The sequence below is a fragment of the Mastigoproctus giganteus genome, chromosome 6 (assembly GCF_048544385.1).
Source record: "Mastigoproctus giganteus isolate SK-2022 chromosome 6, ASM4854438v1, whole genome shotgun sequence".
NCBI lineage: Eukaryota > Metazoa > Arthropoda > Arachnida > Uropygi > Thelyphonidae > Mastigoproctus > Mastigoproctus giganteus.
This window is the reverse complement of record NC_143580.1, coordinates 4,479,837-4,492,839: the sequence shown is the minus strand read 5'-3', so window position 1 is coordinate 4,492,839 and position 13,003 is coordinate 4,479,837. Positions and strand designations below refer to the sequence as shown.

Genomic DNA, 13,003 nt, shown 5'->3' with positions numbered 1-13,003 from the left:
ACCAGATGGCTGTTTTTATAGTTATTGTTGTCTCATCAGCGGTCTCCTTCTCTATGAGATGGCAGTAATCATTTGGATGGTACCACTGCATAAAATAAATATCTATCCTAGTATTTTTTGGATATTTTCTGTTGGATAGAAATAAATATCTGTCTTTCAAATAATTAATTTGTGCTGTTTTTTTGTCATACAACACCAGTATAACTTGCTGTAACAGCATCGTAACGTGGACGAGTACACCTACTTCAACTTTTTTTTTTTTTTTTTTTTTTTAACACAAGGTTAGCTCCTTGAAGTCCTCTAATGAAATTGAGTTTAATCCTGCATTAAAGTATATTCTGTCTGAAATCCAAGAAGAGGCAGAGTTTTTATACAAATTTCAAAATATAGCTTTTGTTCAATGTTCATTATTATTTGAATATTAAAAAAGAAAAAAGGGAAAAAAACAATTTATGTTGCTCTCTTTGCTTGAAAATGAAATGTGGTAAGCCTTTTGTAGTGGACTGTAAATATTTACATTTGGGAGCAAGGCCACCCCCCACAGTTTTAGGTGCCACCCTAACCCATCTACTGTAGTTCTATATGGCTTAAAAGGTTAATGATTTTTGAAGAACTTAGAACAGTTGCCGCATACTTCAAAATAATCTCTAACCATCTTTTGCTTTGGAAAATTTGTCATTTTGTATGTGTAAAGCCTGCCTTCAGGTTCTCATTTTATAGAAAAAAAAGATGAAAGGTGGGATGCTGCTTATAATGTTATCCATTTATCATGCATCCCATTAGTTAATGGTGTCTACCAAGATAACAGTGGCATCTGATACGAGTGAGATATTTTTAGATAGAGGACATTATTTTTATCCTTGTGGTGCTTTTAAGAATAGGGTTTATGCAAGCAACCCAACTGAAGCAAAATATTTAAGAACACATTCCTTCTATTGAACACATTGTTCATAGAGTTGCACCTCTACACAAACAAGTTGGATCTTCCAGCATGTTGGGTATCAGTTTTTATATAAAATTTTGTTGTATTGCAAATTTAGTGATATTTTAATTGGATTATTGCAGTCTGGGATGGTTTATTAATTAGATTATTATCATCTATTTTAAGTGCATTAATATAAAGTGTTGTATTTTAATTAGATGGATAATCCCATATATATGATCTTAGTTGTGACAGACTGATATAGGGACAAAACTTTTCAATAGATAAGAACAGAAGTAATATCAGTTTTTAAAAATACTTTTATTTATTTATTTACTTTTTTATTTATTATTATTTTTTACTTATTTCAATGTTCTCATTTATTTGGTCTATAAAGATTCTTTTACTATATGTGGACATGGTCCTCTGCTTGCATGAGCCAGGAGCATGGTCGAATTATAAGAACCATCCCTTTATAGCTCATTTTTACAGGTCCATTATAGACCAGAATATATAAGTGGTGGGGGGAGAACTTAACTACTAAAAGGTAGCTCTGGATTCTGTAGTAATTTTAGTTCCTGTATTGCTAATGCTAATTGGACAAGATTGAAATATCAGAATTTATCACATTGAAAGAAATGTGAAGCAAATTCAGTTATTTATACCCATTTATTCTTCCTAGCCTTCATTTCTGTTGCATCTGGAAAGATTTAAATGAAAATGTCTATATTATACCATAATTATTCTAGGGCACCCAGGATTTTTCTTTGGGGAAAGGTTCACAATTAGAGTTACCAATTTGGTAAAGAGAAAATTTCTCAGTTTTTTGTTTTTTATTTTAATTTTGAGCCCCTTTGGGAGGTATTGAAGCCTAGTAACCTTCCCCCTTCCATATGCTACTTCAACCAATTAATACGGAATGGCTAATTGAAGTAGCATGATTCTTTAGTCTTTCAAATAGCATGATAAACATAAACCTCATGTATATTTCAAGAAATATCAGCACTTCTGAATGATTCTGTACTTGTTCCTTTATGCTGGTTGTTTTTGGGAACTTAACGGCTATGACTGCAGGCTCTATCAAAAGGCCCATAGGAGAAGCCATCTTTTGAAGCACTTTTTTTTAGGGAAGGATCTCATTTTTGGAATCTGTGAGAGATTATAACAGTATATGTGTTGGTCACTGCAGATCTTAAAAGCCTTCAGATTAATTTGTATGCATAACTTATATGATTAAGTGTGATTTTCTGTTAACATGAGCATATTTTATTTTGTTGCAGTTGGCATCGCATAGCCATCAGTATCAAGGGTGATTCTGCAACTTTAGTAAATGAGTGTGGCGAACAGTTTACAGCAAGTCTTCCAAGGAGTGAAGATGCTTACATCGATACATCTGGCATTTTTCTTATTGGTCAGCAACTTGTTGATGGCATTTATTATGAGGTTTGCTTTTTATGTTATTCTTGAAACTATCCAGGATTTCCTTAAAATCTTGACCAAGGTTAATTTTTACAAAATTTGCATGGATGGGTTGGAATAATAAATATATTATTTTATGTAGTAGGTCCTATAGCTATAATTGCTGAATATCCAAAAAATTTGACTTCCATGCCAATAAAGTTAATATATTTGATTGGCTCTAGTCACAGTTCATATAACAGTATTTTTTATTTATTTATTATTTTCTATTTGCATCATTTCAGTATATTAATATATTTTTTCATAGTTTTCTACAAGTTGAAAATTTCGCTATAACAAAATGATCAAATTTGAATGATGTGCTAGAGTCATTTTTATCTGTACAATGAGAGAGAGAGGTTTTATTGCTTCCTCTTTAGCTAAGTATGCAGTAGAGATGGATCATCAGGTTGCAGCAGAGGTGGGCATAAGGATGGACAGAAATTATGACTGGTAGCTTTGTCAAGAGACTAGAATGCCTAACTACTATTTGGACAAGAAGCGGGTTTTCTACTCTTATCCTCTTCAAAATCAAGTTTAAATTGATTAATAACTGTTTTACAGTTGTTAGCTTTAGTGTAGGTAGAAAATGAAGCTGAAGATTTGAATGCAAGCCAATTGTGATATTCTGCATTCTTATTTGAACAGTTGAAACACATTTACTGGAAAACTAAGGCTTAGATCAGTGGTTTTTAACCAGGGTGCTGCAACAACATTCCAGGGATGCCACGTAATTTGGGTTTAAGTTACTTAAACTTATTTTTTTAAAAATTTTATAAAAATGTGTATGGGAGTGGCGCCTCCATAGCCAGGTGGGCAGGAGCAGTAGTGCATAGCACACGCTTCTTGATTAGACCGGGGTTCGAGCCCGAACCCACCAAATACGGAGGATGCGGTAGGTCAGGGAATGACCACTGCATATTCTCAGCCCGGATAAAGGATGAGGGTTGGCGTCAGGAAGGGCATCCGGCCATAAAAATTGCATGCCAAAACAATAAAAACGCTGACCCCCATATAATAATGGGAAAAGGCGAGGACAACAAAAAAAAATGTGTATGGTATCGTTTTAATTTTGTGATCCATAATTGATGTTTATTTAGTAGTACCTCTATATAAAGAATAAAATTATATATATGTGTGTATGTCTATATACATATATACATACAGAGAGAGGATCCGATCTAACAGGCAGAAAATTGAGTAGGGGTGCCACAAAATAAAATAAATTACTCAGAGGTGCCATTATTAAAAAAAAAGTTCGAAAACCACCGGTTTAGAAAAAAAGGACAAGATTTTGGGGTAGTGGAATAAAGGATTTCATCCCTGCAAGAATAATTTCATTGATACTATCTGAGCAAACATTGGAATGGGAAGATTTAAGAATGGTAATCCATTCTGTATGGCACATGGCAAAGAGACGTACATCAAGATAAAAACTGGTCTGTGTTGCGTGTAGGAAAGTTCTGTAAATTCATATTACCTGAATAATGACAAAATCAGTTCACTTATTGGGAGAAATCAAGATCTGTTTCCACTTATATTGTAAAGTTTTTATCATGATGTAAGTCTCTCTGCCATGTATCATATAGGATGGGTGTCTCTCTTGCTCTTTTGTTGTGTGTGTACAAGGGGGGGGGGTTCAAAAATATTTGTAATCACCTACAAGTAGTGGTGATAGAAGGTTGAAACAAACACCATGTATTTCACTTTTTCAACATAGTCACCAAAAAAATGACACATTTTTGCCACCTCTCAATACACTTCTGCAGGCCAATTTGTAGAAGTACTGACTGTCCTTCAAATCCCGACTTATCAGCAGAAATCATTTCATCGTCAGCAGCAAAATGTTTTTCACAAAGAAAGGACTTCAGGGCGGGAAAGAGGATGAAATCCATCCAAGGGCGCAGAGTTGGGAATAAGCAAGATGCAACAATATTTCAAATCCACAATCATGGTCACACTTCACTACAGCACATGAGGAATGTGTAGGGGCACACCTTTTGATAGCTTTTTTCTTTTATGGAAGTACATAACTTTGTGAGGAGGTTGGAAGAATACTTCGCTGGCATCTACCTTTTGAAGATAATCATTAGTATTACGGAAGATGACTTTGTGAGTAGTATGATGTTGCCATGTAAGTGCTAGGTTATTCTTCTATTATAATTTTTCACTACATAAGGCCACCATTATTCAAATCCATTGCATTTGTGGATTGATCAGTGCGTCAGTTCGTCTATGCATGGATTTGTCTAATGTTCGAAATGCAGTGGTTCCCTGACCATTATTGGCCTTGTGGTCCTCTGTCGAGATGGGGCATAATGGTCAGTCTATTTTATTTTATTTTTATTTATAGTTTTGTTTGTCCAGTATTGTAGTTAGTTTCTTCTCTACTTTTAGTGATATTTCACATAATTTGGACCTGGTGCTATCAAATGGGTGCACTAAATTTCAATTAATTGGTACATTCTAAATCATTTTGGTTATTTGGTATCATATATTTTAGCTTTTCTAAGTTACTCTCGAACAAAATTTTCCCACAGCAATGGAAAAACTATCTCATCAAACCTTTAGCCAAAGTTCAGTCGCCATCGAAACCTAAACACTTCCGACCCATCTCCAACTCCTCCAGCCTGCTGAAGCTCCTGGAGAAGGCCTTACTCCCCATCCTCACTAAGCAGATCTTGCCCAGTAATCCAGCCCAAATTCACTACTCCCTTCCAAACAGATCAACGATCACCAATCTGCTAGCCACCACAAATACTATCTTGTCAGCATTGGAGAATAGGCAGGAACTAGCTGTGACTTACTTAGACATTGAAGCTGCATTTGATGCCGTCCAAGTAAACCAACTTCTCACTCTCCTGGAATGCCACTTCCAGATCACAGGGAACATATTATGCTTTCTCTCCTCTCTTCTGAATAACAGAGTTATAAAGCTTCATACAGGAGATCGCACCCTTACTAGATCCCTCACCGCAGAAGTCCCACAAGGAGGGGTCCTTTCGGGCCTTCTGTTTTCATCCATTATCTTCCCACTGGTTGCACATTCTCGATGTCTACTGAGCTATGCGGACGATATCAAGATACTCACTCCCATCACCCCCGGTCAAGACCTAGATCTGGTAAAAGTGGAAATTAACAACACTCTCACCACAGTCACATCTTACCTCTGCCAGTTTGGGCTCAAGATCAATCCTGCTAAGTCCGAATTCATGGTGTATTCATTGAAGCAAACTCCTTCTTCTCTCCAGCCTTCGGTCGGCAACACCCTCATCCCAATTGTGTCCAGCCATCGTGATCTGGGCGTTGTATTCGACCCAAAACTTCGATTCAACGCCCACATGGATATGCTCCTCACACGTGCTTCAAGACTCCGGTGGATAGCAAAACAACATCTCCTTCATATCACAGATAAAAAGATAACCGTGAGGTACATAAGAACAGTTATCTTTCCACCTTTACTCTATGCTGCTGAAATTTGGGCGTCAGCGGCACCATCAATAAAGAAACCACTCTTTGCCACAGAATTCTGGCTCCTAAAGTGGGCCAACAGAAAGCACAACCTTCCAGCTCTGATTCGGACCACACAGCTTGCCAACTCTCTCGGAATTCCACGGCTTCCCACCTTAGTCGACGACCAACGCCTCCTAGCAACAGTCAGGATGATAACAGGCATAATGGCAACACCTTCATTCTGGGATACCTGTGGCTGGAGGATCCCCCCTGCTGCCCTTAGGGCCAATCCCGAGCTCCACTCACATTCAGCACGACTCCATCTCTCGGACAGGTTCCTTCCTCAGCAGATGCTCAAGCAAACCCAGGCACTGGACGCCGACCTGAACAAATTCGCTGCTGACCGGACTTACCGGAAAAAAATTATGACGAGTAGGACTAATCGGCAATGACTGATGTATACCTTGCATCTGTTCCTGTCTAATTGAGCTGGTGCTCTTATCTCGATGTTAAGCCAGCTCAATCAGATTTAACTCTCGTAAGGAGTTCTCTCCTTTGTATTATAATGTTTTCTTTGTAAAATTACCTTTTGTAAATAATTGTTCAATTTTCCCGGAAGTTTGGGAAACTGTAAGCCCCTGGCTTTATGGCCGTGAAGGGTAATAAAGATTATCTCTCTCTCTCTCTCTAACATTCTTTCTGAAATACCCTTTCTCTTTCCTCCCTGCCACTCCTATTTTGTTTTGTTTTATTATGTATGGTTTATTTTTACTTTCACTCTACTGGTTTGCTATGCTACTGGCATATTTTCTATTTATTTTATTAATATATATATATATATATGTATTTATATATATTTATATATATATATATATATGTATTTATATATATTTATATATATATATATATTGAATAGAATAACAAGAAAGTGGAAATTGTTGATTAAAAAAAAGCAAGGGATGTAAAAAGCTAACTAATTTTATCAATTACTTTGTCAATTTTGTAATTATTTCTTACCTTCTGCCCCACTCCTATCACACTATCTCCCTCATTTTTCCCCCCCTCACTTTATATATATATATTTGCAATTTCTAGTTTCTAGTATTGAAAAAAATTTTATCACTAGCCACCACTGTCATATAACTATATATCATTACTGCATATTTTTTTAGTTTTAGTTTTATCTTGTATACAGTTTTACCACCTTTCCTCACATATCTCTATGATGTAAGTTATTTTTTCCATGTCTTTGTTCACTTAACATGTTTTTTTTACAGTTAGAAATTTCTAGATTCTGGTTAAAATTTCCAGGTGCCACTATTGTTTAGTTTTATATTTGTATTTCACTTTTTTCTTCAAGCTGTTACTTGTAACTTTGCCTAAGTGTTATCTCAAATCTCTTGTTCTGTTTTAAGGCTACTTGCTTTTTAATGATTTCAAATCTCTTTACTTTAACTTGGATTAGACTAATAAGTTTTGTCTCTAGAAATTGCTGTTGTCAATTCAGTTTTAATTTCTCATCTTTATAGTGTTAACTGTAAAGGTCACAAACTATTTTCAAAACAACCCCCGTTTAATCCCTGTAAGTTTTTTATTTTGTTTATAAAATTTTTTATTTTAATTTTCATTTATTTTGGTAACAAAATTTATTCTCATTTTTATTGATGTTTATGCTTTTTACCCTTTGACTTGTGGTTTACAGCAGAAATGAAGACACATGTTGCTATTTTGCTTGCAATTCTGGCTGTTGACACCTGACGAGAGGCCGGTTTTGTAAGTTGTGTGGCAACATCCTTATTTTGTAATTATTTTTCTCTTATTATGGATATTTTATATGTTATCTTCTATTTCCCTTCTATCTCCCCCTCTACCTCTGTCATTTTTTTTATCTCTCATTTTATATATATTTGTATATATTGAGCTAGTTGACTAATAAACTGATATTTATTTATTTAGAACTATCCCTATAATTTTGTTGTTGTAATTAATTGTATGTATTAATTGTTGTAATTGTATGTATTTACCACTATATATATATACACACTCTCCCATGCATAATAAAATGTACCTTTGTATTTAAGAAGAAATGGACAGCTTGTTTTAATTTTTTAAAAAAAACTTCCTAATTCCATGAGAAACACTTACTCTGAAGTATCAGAAAATTCACCACACTGAGCTGGTGCATTTGGGAAAAAACTTGCTATCCAGAGCCCAAATGTATTACAGAAACTCATTGCCCTAAGCCTGCACATTCTGAAATCTCACTCATGAAAGGATTAATCTGATTTAGGCTGGTGCAAGAGGTATACCACTCAAACCCGTGCACCAACAGTCTTAAGTTTTCAAGCATTAACATAATATGAAATATCTATTTTGTGGGTTATATTTGGATTGGTTAAATTATACCTAGGGTATGTCTGTTAGAGGCAAAGGTTGATGATGTTGTAGAGCAGATATCATCTTTTAAGGGCACAAAAGGTGATATTGTTGTACACATTGGCACTAATGATATTAAGAGTAGCAGATCGGCAGAATTACTTAACAAGTACAGGTCAATATTGAAAAAAAGCCATCAGTTAGGGTTGAATTTGAAAGTATCTGCAATTCTGCCCAGACATGATAGGAGGGAGTATATGATGAGAGCCTTGTGGAACGATTTGGTCCTGGAGAAACTGTGCGAGGCTAAAGGGGTAGAATTTTTTTCAGCCTGGTCTGTGTTTGTTAACAGGAGAGACTGCTTCTACAGGGATGGGATACACTTAAATAGAAAGGGTGCAAGAATATTTGCTGATGCTAATTGAGGCAGTGTTAGGTGGGTCGGAAAAGGGGAGGGGATACACAGTAATAGCCTGGAAAATAAGGTGCAGGGGATTCAGAGACTGCTGGGAGTCATTGCGGAACAAGTAAATACATGGGCTATGTTAGGGTAGCTAAGAATAGGAACAGGTGCATGTATACTAGCGTGTACACCAATGCTAGGAGTTGGGTAAATAAATTTGATGATTTTGAGGTGTTGATCAAAACATCAAAGGCAAATATCGTTGCGATATCAGAGACATCGTGTCACACAGATATAAGGAATGCAGAAATGGAAGATGGGGAGTAAAATGTGTACAGGAAGGGAGGAGGGGTTATGCTATTAGTTAAGAAACACATAAAATACAAGGAAGTACAGCCAGTCGACATGGGTAGACAGTGCAATGTTGAGTCAGTTTGGTGTGACATAAGCACTGGAAACGCAAAATTGAGAGTAGGAGTGTGTTATAGGCATAATGACTCTGATGAGTGTAATTAACAACTGTACAGAGAAATAGAGTGGACCAGTAAATCGGAGTGTCTTATAATGAGGGATTTTAAGTTCCCAGCTATTGACTAGAATTTGTGGGTTGGTCACTCACACACTAGCAAAGCCTTTGTGGATTTATTGGATGATTGTTTCTACAGCAGCATGTTCGGGACTCAACTAGAGGTAGTAATACTCTTGATATGATTATCAGTAGTGATTCTTCTTGCATTTAGTATATGCAGATAAAGGAACTACTAGGTGGCAATGATCACAGTCTATTGAAGTGGGATTTACTCAGGGGTAACTACCATAAAGGGTTTTGCTTATGTAATGGTTACTACAGTGGTCTGAGACAGTATTTAAATTCTATACAGTGCGACCAACTGATGATGTTACCAACTTTAAATTCAAAATGAGAAGCATTCAAAGAATTGATCTTGGAAGCTACGAGGCTTTTTGTACCAACTAAGAAATATTGTTCAAGGTTTAGGCCTAAATGAATGTCAGATGAACTAAAGAGACAAGTGGCAGAGAAATAAAATGTATGGGATACATAGAAATTAAGAGGTGATACAGAAGCCTATGATACCTGTAAGCTGGTCTGTAACCAAGTCACAAAGGAGCTTAGGCAGGCAAAGGCAGATTACAAGAAATATTTGCAAAGGATGCAAAGTAAAACAGCAAAGAGTTCTTTACTTATGTAAACTTTAGAAGGAAGGGGATGAATCAGATTGGTCCACTTGATATTGATGGTTCAACTGTTGATGATCCTGCTTAGGTAGATAACAAACTAAATAAGTATTTTGCATCTACATTCTCACATGAGGAGTTATTCAGGGAGTGGAATACAAGAGGTGAATTAAACTCTGGCAGTGAGCTAGATGATTTTGTAATAATTGTGAGAAAAGTGGAGGAGAAATAGTTGAAGATAAACATAAGAAACACACCTGGGGTAGATGGAATCTATCCAATTTTAATGGAAGCAGCAAATGGAAGTAAGCAAACTCTTAGCCATAATTATGAGAGCATCCTAGCGCCAGGGGAGATCTCCATGGACTGGATATGTGCAAATGAGATCCTAATGCACAAAGGAGGATCAATGGGTGACACATGTAATTACAGACCTATTAGTTTAATTTCTGTTTCAGGGAAATTAATGGAGGCATTGGTTAAAGAAGCACAGCAGGATAATCTAAACAAGACTTCAGTTATAGCTCAGACACAGCATGGGTTTGTTAAGGGGAAGTCTTGTCGGACCAATTTCATTGGATACTATGATGTGGTCACAAAGGAACTGGATGCAGGTAATAATTTTGATATCATATACATATTTGTATCTTAGAAAGGCTTTTGATACTGTTGAACATGGATGACTGCTGTACATATTGGAGCAGTGTGGCATTGCAGGCAAATTGCTGGTATGGATAAAGGGATGGTTGAGTGGGAGAAGACAGAGAGTGGTAATCAGTGGACACTGCTCTTTGTGGACTAATGTTATTAGTGGGGTCCCCCAGGGTTCAGTGTTGTTTTCTGTATTTATTAATGAAAATGGTATATCAGGCTTAATGTCCAAGTTTGTAGATGATTTGAAGCTCGGCATAGTTTTTAATGACACTAATGACAGTATGCTGCTACAAAAGGATCTAGAAAAGTTGAACAGATGGGCTGAGAGGTGGCAACTGAAGTTTAACCTTGACAAATGTAAAATACTGCATATGGGAAGCAGTAACCCCAGAGTAACGTATCAATTGTATGGTACTACACTGACAGTGGCAGAGAATGAAAAGGACCTGGGGGTAATTGTGCAGGCAGATATGAAGTTTTCTGAGCTGTGCAGACAATCTGCAAAAGTAGCTCATTGTGTCTTGTCAATGATGTACAGGAAGCTTTCTAGCTGGGATAAGGAGGTGATTATCGCTTTGTATAAGGCAATGGTCAGGCCACACCTTGAGTACTGTATACAGGTCTGGAGGCCTCATTTTAAGAATGATGTCCAGCTGCTGGGACGAGTATAGAGAACGGCAACAAGATTAGTGAATGGAACAAAGGGTTGCTCTTACAAAGAAAGGCTTAAATTTTGTGAATTATGGTGTCTGGAGACTAGGCACCTGCCGGGTGATCTGATTGAGGTGTATAAAGCCTTGAACGGTTTGAGCATGCTCAATGCTGATGGGATTCTTCCTTTTGCTCAGAATAATCGCCTGAGAAGGCATAAATTCAAATTGAAGAAAGACAGTTGTAGGATAGATGTGCGGAAGTTTGCCTTTAGCATGCTGGTGGTTTATTGCTGGAACAAGCTTCCATGTGTCGTAGAAGTTGATAGCTTAATTAGATTCAAGGCAGAACTAGACAAACATTTGGAGCAAGTGGATGGGTGAAATGAGAAGTTTTTTTTTTTTTTTTTTTTTTGGCTGATGCTGTAAGCTTGCTTTCTTGCACAATGTGCCTTTACTAAGGCTGATGCTGTACCTTGTATTTAGATTAACACACACACACACACACACACACATATATATATATATAAATACGCACAAAAGACGGCACTTCTGTATCCAGGTGGGCAGGAGCAGCAGTGTGTAGCACACACTTCTTGATTAGACCGGGGTTCGAGCCTGTGACCACCAAATACAGAGGATGCGGAAAGGTCCGGGAATGACCACTGCATATCCCCAGAGCAATATGGCCTTAGTTGCTAATGCTCCTAAAAATCAAATAACAACAACAACACACAAAAGAGTTTGTTTTGTAAATATAAAATTTGAATTTAATGTTATGCTAAATATTTTTGCTCTTGTAAGTGATACCAAATGTTCTGTCATTTTTATTTTATTATTATTATTTTTTTTATCTATAGCAGATCCTCTGAATACTAATACTGACCTTTCAATATTATTTTGCATTAAGCCCCACAAACACTTGATCTGATATGTACCCATTTCAGAGCTTATTTTGATCCCCAATTTTTTGATCTGTTTTGTGTTCTAAAAACTGCCCTATTCATGCAGTTGTTAAATTGTAAAACTTTCAAAAGCCTCCTTACATTTTTCTATTAAATTTCGGGAGATGTATATCAAATAAAAACTAAGTTTTCAGTTTGGTCTTTCGATGTTTTGTAAAAGTGTAGCAGCAAGATTTTGATCACTGAAAATGTGGAGAGAAAGCATCCATTAAACATATGATTGTTAGATTCTGTTAGTAATAAATAGATTATGAACTTTACATAGGTGACAGGTCAAGTGCTTTTTTTTTTCTGTATTTATAGTTTGATCCAAGAAATTTGTTATATCAAAAGTAATTTTTTTTAAAAGTTTTAAAGTTGTAAACATTGTGTCATTTTTTTTCCCATGAATGTAATTGATTGCTGTTTTCTTAATATTTAATTTATCTCTTCCATTTTTTTTCAGTAGGTGTTCTTTTATACTTCAATAATTTTTTATACTATTTTACTTTAACATGGTGAGGAACTATAATGAGCGGACAAAAATCATGAGATACCTGGCTAGTAATGGGTAGGCTCACCTTTCGCCCGGATAAGGCAGTCACAAGGCAAGTCATCGAGTCCACTAGTTTATGAAAGTGTTCCACAGGTATTTCCATCCATGTTTACTGTACTGCTGTCCATAATTCCGTCACATTCCTGGGTGGAGGATCTAAAGCTTGAACGGACCTATCCATAGCATTCCAAAGATGCTCCCCAGGATTCATGTCCGGTGAACGGGGAGGCCATTCCATGGTGGTAAAATCTTCAAAATGCTCTTTGAATCATATTCTAGTCACAACGGCTCTGTGGGGAGGCACATTGTCCTGCTGGTAGAGTCCATTGACCTTTGGGTGCACAATGACCATGAAGGGGGATGCAGATGGTTTGCAAGAATGGGCACATA

The 13,003-nt window shown here is 36.5% G+C and overlaps 1 protein-coding gene across 1 annotated transcript in view; it reads left to right on the top strand.

The window, feature by feature from the left end:
• Nucleotides 1–13,003, top strand: part of LOC150083829 (uncharacterized) — a 607,249-nt gene that overhangs the window by 54,819 nt on the left and 539,427 nt on the right. The window contains exon 4 of the mRNA XM_090375392.1: nucleotides 2,203–2,365. Coding sequence (XP_090231518.1) covers nucleotides 2,203–2,365 — 163 coding nt within the window. The remainder of the gene's footprint in view (nucleotides 1–2,202; nucleotides 2,366–13,003) is intronic.